We start from the raw sequence: 16,746 nt of genomic DNA, 5'->3' as shown, positions 1-16,746 counted from the left end.
GGAAAATGAAAGTTCAAAGTCAAACAAAGAAATCGGAGACATTAAATGTCTAAAAATACATACCATGCTAGATATACCAGCACGAATTTAGGAAAACATTGGGAAAGAGCTGGAGAGTTTTTAGCAGTAATTAACTCTGGGGTTTAGGGAGGCGAGACAACACTAATTTGGGAGTAGAGACATCTTTAAATAATTTTAAGTGATTATATTTAAGACATTGAAGGTTTTTTTTAAAAAAAAACTTTTTGTGTCTTAGGATTAAACTAAATTATCTCTAAAAATCCTTTCAACCCTATGTTTCTAATAATTTCCTCTAAGAGTCATCAACGACGAAGCAGGAATGTGAAGACACAGAGCGCACGCCTGCCTGGCCTCAGACACCAGGCGCTTCCCACTCTCAGCATGGCCACGACCAGCCTTATTTGGTTTTGAAAATATGAACCTCTTTTGTAAATGTTTCCAGTATTTTGAGGGGCTTTTACATTTCCAAATACAAATTTTACAAACAAACCTACCCATAAAACTTACATTTTCATATGCTTTTTTGTTATTTTTTTAAATAAGTAGTTGGTAGGTTCATGTGCTTTTTAAATTAGAAAAGTGGCAGAAGATCTAAATAGATATTTCTCCAAAGACCCAAAAGGCACATGAAAAGATACTCAACATTGCTAATTATTAGAGGAACACAAATCAAAACTACAGTGAGGTTATTACCTCACACCAGTCAGAATGGCCATCATCAAAAAGTCTACAAAACAATAAATGCTGGAGAGGGTGTGAGAAAAGGGAACCCTCTTGCACTGTTAGCGGGAATGTAAGTTGGTACAGCCACTGTGGAGAACAGTATGGAGGTTGCTTAAAAAACTAAAAATAGAACTACCATATGACCCAGCAATCCCCCTACTGACATATACCCTGAGAAAACCATAATTTGAAAAGATACACGCACCCCAATGTTCACTGCAGCACTATTTACAATAGCCAAGACATAGAAGCAACCTAAATGTCCACTGACAGATGAATGGATAAAGATGTGATACACACACACACACACACACAATGATATACTACTCAGCCATAAAAAAAGAAGGAAATAATGCCATTTGCAGCAACACAGATGGACCTAGAGATTATCATATTAAGTGAAGTCAGAGAAACACAAATATATGGTATCACTTATATGTAGAATCTAAAAAGACGATACAAATGAACTTATTTACAAAACAGAAACAGACTAACAGACATAGAAAACAAACTTATGGTTACCAAAGGGGAAAGAGGAGGGAGAGGGATAAATTAGGAATTTGGGAGTAACATATACACCCCACTATATATAAAATGGAAATAAGGACCTACTGTATAGCACAGGGAACTACACTCAGTATTTTGTAATAACCTACATAGGGAAAGAATCTGAAAAAGAAAATATATTTGTATAACAATCACTTTTTTTTTTTTTTTTGGCTGCGTTGGGTCTTTGTTGCTGCGTGCGGGCTTTCTCTAGTTGTGGCAAGCGGGGGCTACTCTTCACTGCGGTGCGCAGGCTTCTCATTGCAGTGGCTTCTCTTTTGTTGTGGAGCACGGGCTCTAGGTGCACGGGCTTCAGTAGTTGTGGCACCTGGGCTCAGCAGTTGCGGGACACAGGCTCTAGAGCGCAGGCTCAGTAGTTGTGGCACACAGGATTAGTTGCACCGCGGCATGTGGGATCTTCCCGGACCAGAGATCGAACCTGTGTCCCCTGCACTGGCAGGTAGATTCTCAACCACTGTGCCACCAGGGAAGTCCCTAAAAAATTTTTAAATGGCGTCATTTCAAACTGGTAAAGGAAATAAACGATTTGAGATATCTCCCAAGTCATATGGGGGGAAAAAGTGATAACCCATCACACCCCTCCAGATATATCAAGATTGAAACGTGAAAAATGAAAACCACAAAGAACTAGAAGTTCAAAGTGAAACTTTGGGGCTTCCCTGGTGGCACAGTGGTTGAGAATCCGCCTGCCGATGCAGGGGACACGGGTTCGAGCCCTGGTCCGGGAAGACCCCACAGGCCCCGGAGCAACTAAGCCCGTGCACCACAACTACTGAGCCTGCACTCCAGAGTTCGCAAGCCACAACTCCTGAGCCCACGTACTACAACTACTGAGCCCGCGTGTCACAAATACTGAAGCCCACACGCCTAGAGCCTGTGCTCTGCATGCAAGAAGAGAAGCCACTGCAATGAGAAGCCCGCGTGCTGCAACCAAGCGTGACCCCGGCTCACGACAACTAGAGGAAGCCCGCGCACAGCAACGAAGACCCAATGCAGCCAAATAAATAAATAAATAGATAGATAAACAAAATTTATTACAAAAAAAAACAACCAAACACAGGAGAGCAGCTAACAGCAGCCAGGTGGTGACCAGGACATTTTAAAGCTTCAGAACCCTGGAAGGCTCAGGAATTCTGAGCTACCTCTGAAGACAGAGGAAGAAATTGGTTATCAGGTGGGCAAATAGCAGTGTCTGCCACAGCTTAAAACAAAATGAAGGAAGAGCAGTATAAGCGTATTCTGAGATACAGAGGCAAACAGATGAAACTGCTAAGGATGTAAAATGGTGGTTTCTGGGAAGTGGGAATTGGGATGGGGACAAGCAGTTCGGGGTTTTGCTCTTCTGAAAGCCTTGCGTCATTTGACCTTTAAAATTAGGTATATACATCACTTAGTTTTTTTTTTTTTAAGCTGCTTTTGAAATGGGTATGGGGGAAAAGGCATGCAAGCACTGTAGATGGGAATATAAAGTTGTACAAACTTTCCGAATGGCAGCTGGGTAATATGTTTCTAAAATATGGGAAACATTATTAGATATAACCCACATTAACAAAAGCTCCCTGGGGTAATCAATAATTTTTAGGTATGCAAAAAGACCCTGAAACCAAAAAGTTTGAGAACTGCTGCCCGGCTGCAGTAGAGGAGGAACAGAGAAAGACGAGAGGCCAGCTCAGTGAAAGCATGGTCTGAGAGGGCTCCCAAACCAAGCAGATCCATCTCTAGGGAACACACCCTGGGACCGGGTGGGAGGACAGAGAGAAGAGTGTCCTTTCCTTCCTGTTCAAGCACACCTAACAAATCAGCCTCTTTCCCTTTTGGTTAAGTCACTACAGTACCAATCACTATAATCCACATGGGTGGTGAGGGAGAATTGGTATAAGCCATTTTCCCTTGGCCTTTCTTTGTTGCTCTGGTTCATTCAAAAGCCTCTCCAACAGTAGTTGATATACTTCCTTGCTGAATCCTCAGAACTGTCTTAAAGGCAGGTATGATGAACAACAGCCTCAGTGATCAGGTAATCTTTTTTTTTTTTTTGCGGTACGTGGGCCTCTCACTGCTGTGGCCTCTCCCATTGTGGAGCACAGGCTCCAGACGCGCAGGCTCAGCAGCCACAGCTCACAGGCCCAGCCGCTCCGCGGCACCCGGGATCCACCAGGACCAGGGCACGAACCCGCATCCCCTGCATCGCCAGGTGGACTCCCAACCACCGCGCCACCAGGGACGCCCCAGGTAATCTTAAGTAATGTGTCCAGTCACGGACCTAGGACCTAGAAAGCAGAGACTGAATTCTCTTCTTTCTCTATAATATTCCAAAGAGTATGTTCTTCCAAAGTATGTTAAAAATAAACAAGTGTGGTGATGGCCACACAATCTGAATATACTAAACACCATCGAATTCTACCCTTTAAGTGGATGAATTGTATGGCATATGAATTATACCTCAATAAAACTGTTAAAGAAAAATGAATGAACACGAGCAATGACAGAGTTCTGAGGAGGGACACAAATTGGAGGCAAGGTAAGTTTAGGAATCATCCCAACTTTTTGTTTTGTTTTTCGCTGCACAGCTTGTGGGATCTTAGTTCCCCAACCAGGGATTGAACACAGGGCCCTGGCAGCAAGAGTGCCGAGTCCTAACCACTGGACCACAAGGGAAGTCCCAAGGAGTTGTCCCAGCTTCTAACTTTAGGCAGCAAAAGGCTCCAGAGTGATGTGTCACAGCATGTAGAGGACAAGGGAGCACACAGAGGCATTAATTAGGTAAATGAGAAGAAAAGAGGGGCAAACCAGTGCTGAAGTTAGGGCAAAGGCAACTGATTTCTCCCACTGGTGAAGAAGACAAGAAGGAGCCAACAGAAGCAAGAAGAACTACAGTCCTGCAGCCTGTGGAACAAAAACCACATTCACAGAAAGACAAGATGAAAAGGCAGAGGGCTACGCACCAGATGAAGGAACAACATAAAACCCCAGAAAAACAACTACATGAAGTGGAGATAGGCAACCTTCTAGAAAAAGAATTCAGAATAATGATAGGGAAGATGACCCAGGACCTTGGGAAAAAATGGAGGCAAAGATCGAGAAGATGCAAGAAATGTTTAACAAAGACCTAGAGGAATTAAAGAACAAACAAACAGAGATGAACGATACAATAACTGAAATGAAAACTACACTAAAAGGAATCAATAGCAGAATAACTGAGGCAGAAGAACGGATAAGTGACTTGGAAGACAGAATGGTGGAATTCACTGCTGAGGAACAGAATAAAGAAAAAAGAATGAAAAGAAATGAAGATAGCCTAAGAGACCTCTGGGACAACATTAAATGCAACAACATGCACATCATAGAGGTTCCAGAAGGAGGAGAGAGAGAAAGGACCCGAGAGAAAATATTTGAAGAGATTATCTCAAAAACTTCCCTAACATGGGAAAGGAAATAGCCACCCAAGTCCAGGAAGCGCAGAGTCCCATACAGGATAAACCGAAGGAGAAACACGCCGAGATACATAGTAATCAAATTGGCAAAAATTAAAGACAAAGAAAAATTATTGAAAGCAGCAAGGGAAAAACGACAAATAACACAAAAGGAAACTCTCATTAGGTTAACAGCTGATTTCTCAGCAGAAACTCTACAAGCCAGAAGGGAGTGGCATAATATACTTAAAGTGATGAAAGGGAAGAACCTACAGCCCAGATTACTCTACCCGGTGAGGATCTCATTCAGATTCGATGGAGAAATAAAAAGCTTTAAAGACAAGCAAAAGCTAAGAGAATTCAGCACCACCAAACCAGCCCCACAACAAATGCTAAAGGAACTTCTCTAAGTGTGAAACACAAGAGAAGAAAAGGACCTACAAAAACAAACCCAAAACAATTAAGAAAATGGTCATAGGAACATACATATCGATAATTACCTTAAACGTGAATGGATAAAATGCTCCAACCAAAACACACAGGCTTGCTGAATGGATACAAAGACAAGACCCATATATATGCTGTCTACAAGAGACCCACTTCAGACCTAGGGACACATACTGACTAAAAGTGAGGGAATGGAAAAAGATATTCCATGCAAGTGGAAATCAAAAGAAAGCTGGAGTAGCAATACTCATATCAGATAAAATAGACTTTAAAATAAAGAATGTTACAAGAGACAAGGAAGGACACTACATAACGATCAAGGGATCAATCCAAGAAAAAGATATAACAATTATAAATATATATGCACCCAACATAGGAGCACCTCAATACATAAGGCAACTGCTAACAGCTATAAAAGAGAAAATCGACAGTAACACAGTAATAGTGGGAGACTTTAATACCTCACTTACACCAATGGACAGATCATCCAGACAGAAAATTAATATGGAAACAGAAGCTTTAAATGAAACAACAGCCCACATGGATTTAATTGATATTTATAAGACATTCCATCCAAAAACAGCAGATTACACTTTCTTCTCGAGTGCGCACAGAACATTCTCCAGGATAGATCACACCTTGGGTCACAAATCAAGCCTCAGTAAATTTAAGAAAACTGAAATCATATCAAGCATCTTTTCTGACCACCACGCTATGAGATTAGAAATGAATTTACAGGGGAAAAAACGTAAAAAACACAAACACATGGAGACTAAATAATACATTAATAATTAACCAAGAGATCACTGAAGAAATCAAACAGGAAATCAAAAAATACCTAGAGACAAATGACAATGAAAACACAACAATCCAAAACCTGTGGGATGCAGCAAAAGCAGTTCTAAGAGGGAAGTTTATAGCTATACAAGGCTACCTCAAGAAACAAGAAAAATCTCAAATAAACAATCTAACCTTACACCTAAAAGAACTAGAGAAACAACAAACAAAACCTAAAGTTAGCAGAAGGAAAGAAATCATAAAGATCAGAGCAGAAATAAATGAAATAGAAACAAAGAAAACAATAGCAAAGATCAATAAAACTAAAAGCTGGTTCTTTGAGAAGATAAACAAAATTGATAAACCATTAGCCAGACGCATCAAGAAGAAGAGGGAGAGGACTCAAATCAATAAAATTAGAAATGAAAAAGGAGACGCGACAACAGACACCACAGAAATACAAAGCATCCTAAGAAACTACTACAAGCAACTCTATGCCAATAAAATGGACAACCTGGAAGAAATGGACCAATTTTTAGAAAGGTATAACCTTCGAAGACCGAACCAGGAAGAAATAGAAAATATGAACAAACCAATCACAAGTAATGAAATTGAAACTGTGATTAAAAATCTTCCAACAAACAAAAGTCCAGGACCAGATGGATTCACAGGTGAATTCTATCAAAATTTAGAAAAGAGCTAACACCCATCTTTCTCAAACTCTTCTAAAAAATTGCAGAGGAAGGAACACTCCCAAACTCATTCTATAAGGCCACCATCATCCTGATATCAAAACCAGACAAACATACCACAAAAAAAGAAAATTACAGACCAATATCACTGATGAATAAAGATGCAAAAATCCTCAACAAAATACTAGCAAACAGAATCCAACAACACACTAAAAGGATCATATACCATGATCAAGTGGGATTTATCCCAGGGATGCAAGGATTCTTCAATATACGCAAATCAATCAATGTTATACACCATATTAACAAGTTGAAGAATAAAAACCATATGATCATCTCAATAAATGCACAAAAAGCTTTTGACAAAATTCAACACCCATTTATGATAAAAACTCTCCAGAGGGCTTCCCCGGTGGCGCAGTGGTTGAGAGTCTGCCTGCCGATGCAGGGGACACGGGTTCGTGCCCCGGTCCGGGAGGACCCCACATGCCGCTGAGCAGCTGGGCCCGTGAGCCTGCGCATCCGGAGCCTGTGCTCCGCGATGGGAGGGGCCGCGGCAGTGAGAGACCCACGTACCGCAAAAAAAAAAAAAAACCTCTCCAGAAAATGGGCATAGAGGGAACCTGCCTCAACATAATAAAGGCCATATACGACAAACCCACAGCAAACATCATTCTCAATGGTGAAAAACTGAAAGCATTTCCTCTAAGACCAGGAACAAGACAAGGATGTCCACTCTCTCCACTACTATTCAACATAGTTTTGGAAGTCCTAGCCATGGCAATCAGAGAAGAAGAAGAAATAAAAGGAATACAAATTGGAAAAGAAGAAGTAAAACTGTCACTGTTTGCAGATGACATGTTACTATACATAGAGAACCCTGAAGTTGCCACCAGAAAACTACTAGAGCTAATCAATGAATCTGGTAAAGTTGCAGGATATAAAATTAATGCACAGAAATCTCTTGCATTCCTATACACTAATGATGAAAAATCTGAAAGAGAAATTAAGGAAACATTCTCATTTACCACTGCAACAAAAAGAATAAAATACCTAGGAATAAACCTACCTAGGGAGACAAAAGACCTGTATGCAGAAAACTATAACACACTGATGAAAGTAATTATAGATGATACCAACAGATGGAGAGACATACCATGTTCTTAGACTGGAAGAATCAATACTGTGAAAACGACTATACTACCCAAAGCAATCTACAGATTCAATGCAATCTCTATCAAATTACCAATGGAATTTTTTACGGAACTAGAACAAAAAATCTTAAAATTTGTATGGAGACACAAGAGACCCCAAATAGCCAAAGCAGTCTTGAGGGGGAAAAAACAGAGCTGGAGGAATCAGACTCCCTGACTTCAGACTATACTACAAAGCTACAGTAAGCAAGACAATATGGTACTGGCACAAAGAGAGAAACATAGATCAATGGAACAAGATAGAAAGCCCAGAGATAAACCCATGCACCTATGGTCAACTAATCTATGACAAAGGAGGCAAGGATATACAATGGAGAAAAGATAGTCTCTTCAATAAGTGGTGCTGGGAAAACTGGACAGCTACATGTAAAAGAATGAAATTAGAACACTCCCTAACACCATACACAAAAATAAACTCAAAATGGATTAGAGACCTAAATGTAAGACCGGACACTATAAAACTCTTAGAAGATACATAGGAAAAACACTCTTTGACATAAATCACAGCAAGATCATTTTTGATCCACCTCCTAGAGTAATGGAAATAAAAACAAAAATAAACAAATGGGACCTAATGAAACTTCAAAGCTTTTGCACAGCAAAGGAAACCATAAACAAGACGAAAAGACAACTCTCAGAATGGGAGAAAATATTCAGAAACGATGCGACAAATGATTAATCTCCAAAATATATAAACAGCTCATGCAGCTCAATATTAAAAAAACAAACAACCCAATCCAAAAATGGGCAGAAGACCTAAACAGACATTTCTCCAAAGAAGACATACAGATGGCCAAGAAGCACATGAAAAGTTGCTCAACATCATTAATTATAAGAGAAATGCAAATCAAAACTACAATGAGGTATCACCTCACACCAGTTAGAAGGGGCATCATCAGAAAATCTACAAACAACAAATGCTGGAGAGGGTGTGGAGAAAAGGGAACCCTCTTGCACTGCTGGTGGGAATGTAAACTGATACAGCCACTATGGAGAACAGTATGCAGGTTCCTTAAAAAACTAAAAATAGAATTACCATATGATCCAGCAATCCCACTACTGGGCATATACCCAGAGAACGCCATAATTCAAAAAGACACATGCACCCCAATGTTCACTGCAGCACTATTTACGATAGCCAGGTCATGGAAGCAACCCAAATGCCCATCGACAGACGAATGGATAAAGATGTGGTACATATATACAATGGAATATAAGCCATAAAAAGGAATGAAATTGGGTCATTTGTTGAGACGTGAATGGATCTAGAGACTGTCATACAGAGTGACGTAAGTCAGAAAAAGAAAACAAATATTGCATATTAAAGCATCTATGTGGAACCTAGAAAAATGGTACAGATGAACCAGTTTGCAGGGCGGAAATTGAGACACAGATGTAGAGAACAAACCTATGGACACCAAGGGGGGAAAGCAGCGTAGGGGTTGGGGGGGCGTGGGGGTGGGGGTGGGATGAATTGGGCCATTGGGATTGACATGTATACACTTATGTGTATAAAATGGATGACTAATAAGAACCTGCTGTATAAAAAAATTAAATTAAATTAAAAAAATTTTTTTAAAAAGGAGCCAAGAGGTCTGGAAAAGGCCCTGTCAGAATGCAGCTTCTCTGGCTGCACGCTCTCTCCAGCAGGGGTTTGTGCTACTATCTCTAGTGGTTGGTGCTAACATCTATCTTAGACTGTGCACATCGTTTGCCTTTTAATCCAAGGATAATGGCACTCGATTTCACATTTAACTTCTATGGCCATTTCTTTTATTAAAAGGAAGGGTGCTGGACTCCATAATTTGCAAAATCACTTCTAGCTCTAAAACTGTAGTTCAGTGATGAGCAGCAATCTGAGAGATACCTGTATTAGCCTGAACACCTATCTAGGTGGCAAAAGGATCAGAAAATAAGATGTTAATTCCCAAAGCTACTGAAATGTGCTTGGGCCTGATCTACTTTGCAGAAGGGCAGGGGCCAGGCCACACATTTAGCATCTTCAAGCCACAGACTCCTGAGATGTAAAATGGTCCTCTACTTTTTACAGGTTACGTAAACGCAACACCCCTGTTCCAAATTTATGAAGTCATCCTTCGGCAGCTCCACATGGACCAATCATGATGCACCTTTGAAACATCAAACCTTCTCTTTTTCTTGTCCTACTTAACCCAACCACTTCAGCTGTTTGTTAACACTGTGCTATGCAGACTCTGAGAGGTTAAAAAAAGGGTCTCTCTCTAAACCCTCTACCTTTTAATTCATCCAAACTACACTTGGAGGTGCCTTTGCAGGGAGTCAAAAGCACACTTCCTAAATCAAATATCTTAAGGTCAACCTGGGGCCTAAGGCAATGAAACAAAAGCTATAAGGCTCAAAATTCCCTGGGTTCCTGGATTACAATAGCTTTCCTATACCCCCAATGACCTAACCCCACCCTTTGTAACTTGATTTCATTCAGCAAAAACCATTACTCATTTTACCTATCACCAAGTTTTACTCACATTCAACGAAGAGCACATTTTTATTTACCATCCTCAAGAAATGTGTTTAGAGAGCACAAGAGACATGGAATATGGCTAATGGCTTTGGAGCCGAGACCCCGGCCTTTGAATATACCACTTACTACCTCGTGTGTTGCCATAGGGAGGTCAACCTCTCAGTTTCCTGATCTGTAAACTAGAGATGCACAGTACCTACCTCCTAGAGTAGTAAGATAAGCTGTAATGAATATATATTGCTACCATGCAGAACTGTTTATAATATGTGAATAAGGATGCATTTGCAAATTATGCATTCTCACTTTTAAATATGATCCACATGTCAATCTAAAACATCCTTGGGACTTCCCTGGTGGTCCAGTGGGTAATACTCCACACTCCCAATGCTGGGGGCCTGGGTTCGATCCCTGGTTGGCGAACTAGATCCCGCATGCATGCCGCAATTTAGAGTCCACATGCCACAAGTAAGACCTAGCGCAGCATAAATAAATAAGTTTAAAAAATGAAACATCCTTAACGAAACGTGCTTCTAAGCTACTGGCACATCTTCCTCAACAAACCATTCTACTTTGACCTGAATAGGGAAAGAAGAAAAATGAACAAGTGGTAGTTTAGCAATATTACTCGTGGCAGACTACAGAGTAGGAAGTGGGGGTAATGGGGGTCGTCCTGGGGACATTTTGGAAATGTAACACAGAATGCAAACCAGCACCCTGAGCAATAAATGTTAATAAAATTATGTTGCCAGCACAACAGGACAACAATGGTCATTTTATATATCTTTTCCTTCAAGTAATAAAATTTAAGTAGTTGTAAGTCCCAAGAGCATTTCAACTAGGAAATAAATTGAATCATAAAAACATACTCAAGGTTCAAACCCTTAAAGGGTCACCTAACCTATTTTATCCTCTTCTAGAAATGCCCCACTTGGGAAAATTTTAAACATAGCTAATTCTCAATGTTGATGAATACTATATTAAACTTGTATACCACTTTACACACTTTAAATACTGTCACATCCATTACATTAACTAAAAGTTACTGATAATCGTGTTAGAACCAAACAAAAAGTAATTGGGAAGAAGGGGGGTGGGGGGGGAAGAGGCAAAGGGATTTCTTTGGGATATTAGGTTAAAAAAGTGGAAACTGTAATCGTGTTAGAACCAAACAAAAAGTAATTGGGAAGAAGGGGGTGGGGGGAAGAGGCAAAGGGATTTCTTTGGGATATTAGGTTAGAAAAGCGCAAACTGTCCATGCAGTAGGGTACATCAGTTGCGTTATCAATTACACGATTATATACCAGCTCTAGGCCAACTTCACCAACTCTGAGCTGTGTTATTTAATTTGAGCAAGATTTGCTGTTGTTGTTTTGACTGAGCTTCAGATGCCTTATCTACATATCTAGGGATACCACCTATTCTGCAGAGGTAAGGAAGATATCAGAATGCAAGCACATTTTAAGTGCTGAGCACAATGCAGGAAACAGTGAGAACTCGAATTCCTTTCCTTTGAAGTACAACTCTCTGCAAAGTGTAAAACCTGAACAGCATATCTACTGAAAGGAAAACTATTATAGTGACTCCTTCTGTGAAGAATCCCACACAAAGGGAAATCACATGTGACCTGTTTTATGGAATGTGGATTTGGTATATACACTCCTAAATAAAACTTCTCTAGTCAAGACCGATATAAATGACACAAAATAACATATACAACACCTTCCAGTAATGTAATAAATAACTGTGGCATATTACGATCTATGAATGTGGTATTGCTAGAGGGATGTGCTGTATCTGGTCTGCTCTCATGACTGCTTTGCCCGTTTGGTTCTCCATGAAAATAAAACTTACCAAAGTTTGCTGATAGAATTAGATGACAATGTCGTAAAGAGAAGATCACTTTGATTCTTATTACTTAATCTCTGTGCTAGAAGAGTGGAAATTCATCAAGTCCGCAAGTGGGGAGAAAAACAAGACAACGAAATGGTTTCTTCCTACCCCATACTCTCGCCCCATCCTGACCTGATTTCTCCTCATTAAGTCTATCACTGAGAGATTCTGGGAAGAGTGAAGGACACAAAGGTTGGAAGATAGATTTACAGAATAACACCCTAAAAGCAAGAGAAACGGATCTTTCATATATGCTAGCCTCCCCACCAAGTAAAATTCTACATGCCCGGCACTGGGCTGAACGTGTCACATCAACTTTTTTTTTTTTTAATTTTATTTTTACTTATGTATTTTCGGCTGTGTTGGGTCTTCGTTGCGGTGTACAGGCCTCTCATTGCGGTGGCTTCTCTTGCGGAGCACGGGCTCTAGGCACGTGGGCTCAGTAGTTGTGGCGCACAGGCTTAGTTGCTCCGGGGCATGTGGGATCTTCCCGTGTCCCCTGCATTGGCAGGCGGGTTCTTAACCACTGCGCCACCAGGGAAGCCCTCAACTCTCATACTTCACAACAGTCCTATGCGGTAGGGATTAGCATGATCGCCACTTTACAGATGATGCAATTGAGGCTTAGAAAGATTGCGAAACCTGCCCAAGGTTGCACAGCTAATAGGTGGCAAGAGCCACGGACGGGTCTTGACTCCAAATCCATACTATTTGCCCACTACCACGCTACTTATTACTGTAGTGTAGATGAAAGGGTACTTTCCACACTCGGCTTCACCCCTTGGGCAAATCACTTGACCTTGCTGAGCAATTTGTCATCTATAAATGAGGACAATGACAGTTGCCCAGCCTTCTCCACAGCACCTGAGTGATGCTGAAAGACTTAATGTATGTGCAAAAATATGCTATAAAAACTATAAGGCAACATGTAAATGTAACATTTCATTAATTTGAGCATAGATTCCATATATCTTTATCCTTCCTATCTGACCTGAAAATAAGTTTTTAAGAGTAGTTAAATAATTTTTAACACTCCCAAGCAAAAATCTAGGGGGAAAAAAATCAACCTTAGACATTCTGGAAAAGGCAAAACTATAGAGACAGTAAAAAGATCAGTGGTGGCCAGTGGTTTGGGGGAAGAGAGGAAGGGATGGAGGTTCTTAGGGCAGTGAAACTGTTCTGTATGATATCGTAATGGTGGACACATGTCATTATACATTTGTTAAAACTCTTAGAATATAAATAAACAGCACCAAGAAGGAACCCTAATGTAAACTATGGACTTCAGTTAATAAGAATGTATTAATATTGGCTCACCAATTGTAACAAATGTACCACAATACTGCAAGATATAAATAATAGGGGAAAGGGGTGTGGTGTGAGGGGATAAATGGGAACTCTGCAATTTATGTTAAATTTTTTGGTAAACCTAAAACTGCTCAAAAAATAGTCTATTCGTTTTTTGAAAACTCAACCTTATAAAACAAATTCTAGTAAAAATACAAACAAACAAACAAAAAAAAACCCCACAAATTCTACACAAGGATTTAGGAAGTACTATGAAGGAGCTTGGTGTTCTAAAAAATGCCTGGAATACTTGACAAAGTAATATCCCATCTTTTTAGACCAGTGCTGTCCAACAGAACTTTATGCAATGTGCAATGATGGAAATATTCTAGATCTGCTCTAACACAGTAGCCGCTAGTCACATTGGCTACTGAACACTTGCAATGTGGCTAGTATACTGAGGAAGGGAATTTTTAATTTTACTTAATTTTAATTAACACTTAAATAGCCACAGGTGCCTAGCGGCTATCACATCAGACAGCAGTTTTAGACAATTCAAGAGACTCTTAGAAATGTACTGTAATGTTAAAAGAAAAAAGTCACCTTAAGAGACCATCCAAATAGCAGTAGTTATGAAACAATGCCACAATTACCTGAGGTCAGGAGTGACTAGATGGTTAAGACAAACAGGAAGCAACAAAGCCCATCTCCAATTGTTTCTCACTTTTAAGTCCCATAATGTAACCCAAAAGTGACAAAACGGTCACTGTTCCTTTAATTCCTTCAATATTTTCAAAACAACTCAATTAGTTAAACACCATTTCTGCTTCCTGAAAAATAGGGCTGAGGTCAAGTTAGAATTACGAATATATTTTCAAGCTAGTGGCTCAGAGGAAATAAAAAACGAGGGGTCCGAAGAAAATAACTTAAAAAGTGACTTCTGCAAACACAAGATATTCACCCAATTTTTTAAAATGAAAATTCAGAAACTAATATTTAGCCATGTATTTCAATTCCACGTCATAGTCAATTGTAAATCAAAAGGAAAAAAGATGCCCAGAAAAGCCTGAGCAAAGAAGAATGGTGCCTGAGTAAGTAAACAAAACTGAGACAGTACAGACACACCTGACTATTCTTATCCAGCTGTTAAGCAGAGAACTGCGTCAAAGGGTCATTACCTCTTCGTCGTTTAAAATGCTAGTTGATTAAACGTCAGTTCCTAGTGCTGACTTTTTATCCTTAGGCTAGGGGCATAAAAAGGAACTCATATCCTCAACTGCACTGGCTTTTTATCGGAGTCCTCCCCTGGGGGGCCTATGAAATCAAACCCTGAGATTGAGGCTCCCCACCCTCAGGGAATAAGTGAGGTGTCCAAAGTGACAGTGTTGAATCCCTAGAGTTCCGTTCGGTCCAGCTTCTTTTTCAGTCCTTCAAGTACTGGATCTTTCTTTTAGAGTACAAAGAGAGGGAGAGAAAGACAGGTAATTGAGAAGCAGTAACACGCTCATGAAGACAGACGTGAAAACACCTGACCTTAGAAACAGGCCTCGAAAAGCTAATTCTTGACACACTGCGCAGAGGTAAAGCGAACCTTTGTTCTTTTTTTTTCAAGTTCACGAGTCGCATTAGAAAAATATTATTTCGTAATTTCCAACAGGAGTGATCTTTAAGAGTATTCAAACGCATAATTAAGTGACATTAAACAGCCCCGAGTGATCAAGCACGACGTCCAACAACTTGAATGTTTCAATCTGTTCAAACGCAAGGAACGAGACGGGTTTCCACCTTTCCAGTCCTTTTCCCCGCACTTCTCTCTTCCTGGGCCCTGAAAGCCCTGTATCCCGTTTGTTGTGCAATTTTTTTCGAACTCCACCCACTGACTCCAGAACAAGTGGAATTCTCCCATTCTGAAGGTCGGGATTTTCCTCCAGAAAGGGAGGGAGACACTGAAAACTCCTTGACTTGAGTCAAATAAGGCAAGGGGAACAATCCAGCCCGACTCCCAGATTAAGAGAGACCAAAGCCCAAGCTGGGGGAGGCGCTCAAGTTTCCGCTCACCAAGGCGGGGGGGGAGAAAGAAAGAAAAGGGGCAGAAATAAAGAGCGAGAAGGGGAAGGAGGGAGGGCTGGATTGGGAAGACCGGTTATCCGCGATGCTGCTCCCAACTGTGCGGGACCCAGGTCCTCCAGCATCTTCTCCCCACGTGCAGCCAAGCCCGTGGCGCCCACAGAGCAGCCGCTGGGCCTGGGTCCCGGGGGCCGAGAGGCCCGGCTCGCCAGCCCGCGCAGTGGCGGGGAGCGCAGGGGGGCGGGGGAAGGGGGCGCAGCGCAGCCCCGGCTCCCGCGCGGTTATCTTACTGCGCAACAGCCTCGCCCGCGCCGCCCGGGCGCACCCAGCAGCGCGCCCCGCGCACCTGCCCGGCGCGAGGAGGGCGAGCCAGCGACCCCTGGCAGCCCAAACGGCGGCGCCCAGCGCTAGGAGCACTGGAAGCACGCGGAGGGCGGGGGCTGGGAGAGGGAACACCTGGCGCCCGGGGCCCCGCGGCGCCGGCCGCACGTGGCTGTCACACCTGGCGCGCCCCCGCCAAGCACCCCTTCCCCCTCCCACTCGGCTGCGCCCCCTGCCCTCACTCCCGCCCCCGCCTCAATCCCCAACCGTCGCCCCCTCCCACCCCATCCACCCCGGTTCCACTCCCCTCACCTGCTCCCACCGTCGTCACCCTGGGAGCGAAGAGGGCCGATGGTCGTCCCGTGGCTAAAGGTAACCCGGGAGAGTGAAGAGGTGCACCCCGAAACAGCTAGCCCCAGCATTCCCCGGGCCCAGCAACAACGCAGGCACCCCCCAGACTGACCTTCTGCCGCGGGCTGCGTCGCCGTCCGCCCCGTCCGGCCTCAACTGCCTCCTCGGCGCCGCCGCCTCTTCCCCGCGAAGCCTCTTCTACCTGCGTCGCCATGAGGTGACGGCAGCAGCCAAACAAGCAGCCCGACAAGGGGCACGGAACCTCGCAGGGCCTCGCGCCCCACCCCTGAATCCCCCAGCCAATTGCCGCATGCAAGGCTCCCCACGTGACCGGAGGAGGTTGGCCCCTGAGGGGACGGAGCGGGTTGGGGGTGGGGAGCATCGAAGCCGGGGCTGGGCTACTGCAGGGCCGAAGGGCGAACAGAGGCCGCGCGAGCCTGCGCGAACGAGGAAAGGGACTCTGGAGCGGACTACAATCC

General features: G+C 42.5%; 1 protein-coding gene across 1 annotated transcript in view; it reads right to left on the bottom strand.

Moving 5' to 3' along the window:
- TXLNG (taxilin gamma) overlaps nt 1–16,538 on the bottom strand; it is a 50,286-nt gene extending 33,748 nt beyond the window's left edge. The window contains exon 1 of the mRNA XM_012532956.3: nt 16,380–16,538. Coding sequence (XP_012388410.2) covers nt 16,380–16,481 — 102 coding nt within the window. The 5' untranslated portion in view covers nt 16,482–16,538. The remainder of the gene's footprint in view (nt 1–16,379) is intronic.
- Nucleotides 16,539–16,746: the final 208 nt, after the last annotated feature.

This window comes from Orcinus orca, chromosome X (genome assembly GCF_937001465.1).
Source record: "Orcinus orca chromosome X, mOrcOrc1.1, whole genome shotgun sequence".
Taxonomy (NCBI): domain Eukaryota; kingdom Metazoa; phylum Chordata; class Mammalia; order Artiodactyla; family Delphinidae; genus Orcinus; species Orcinus orca.
The sequence above is the reverse complement of the archived record's forward strand: the minus strand, read 5'-3'. Positions and strand labels throughout refer to the sequence as shown.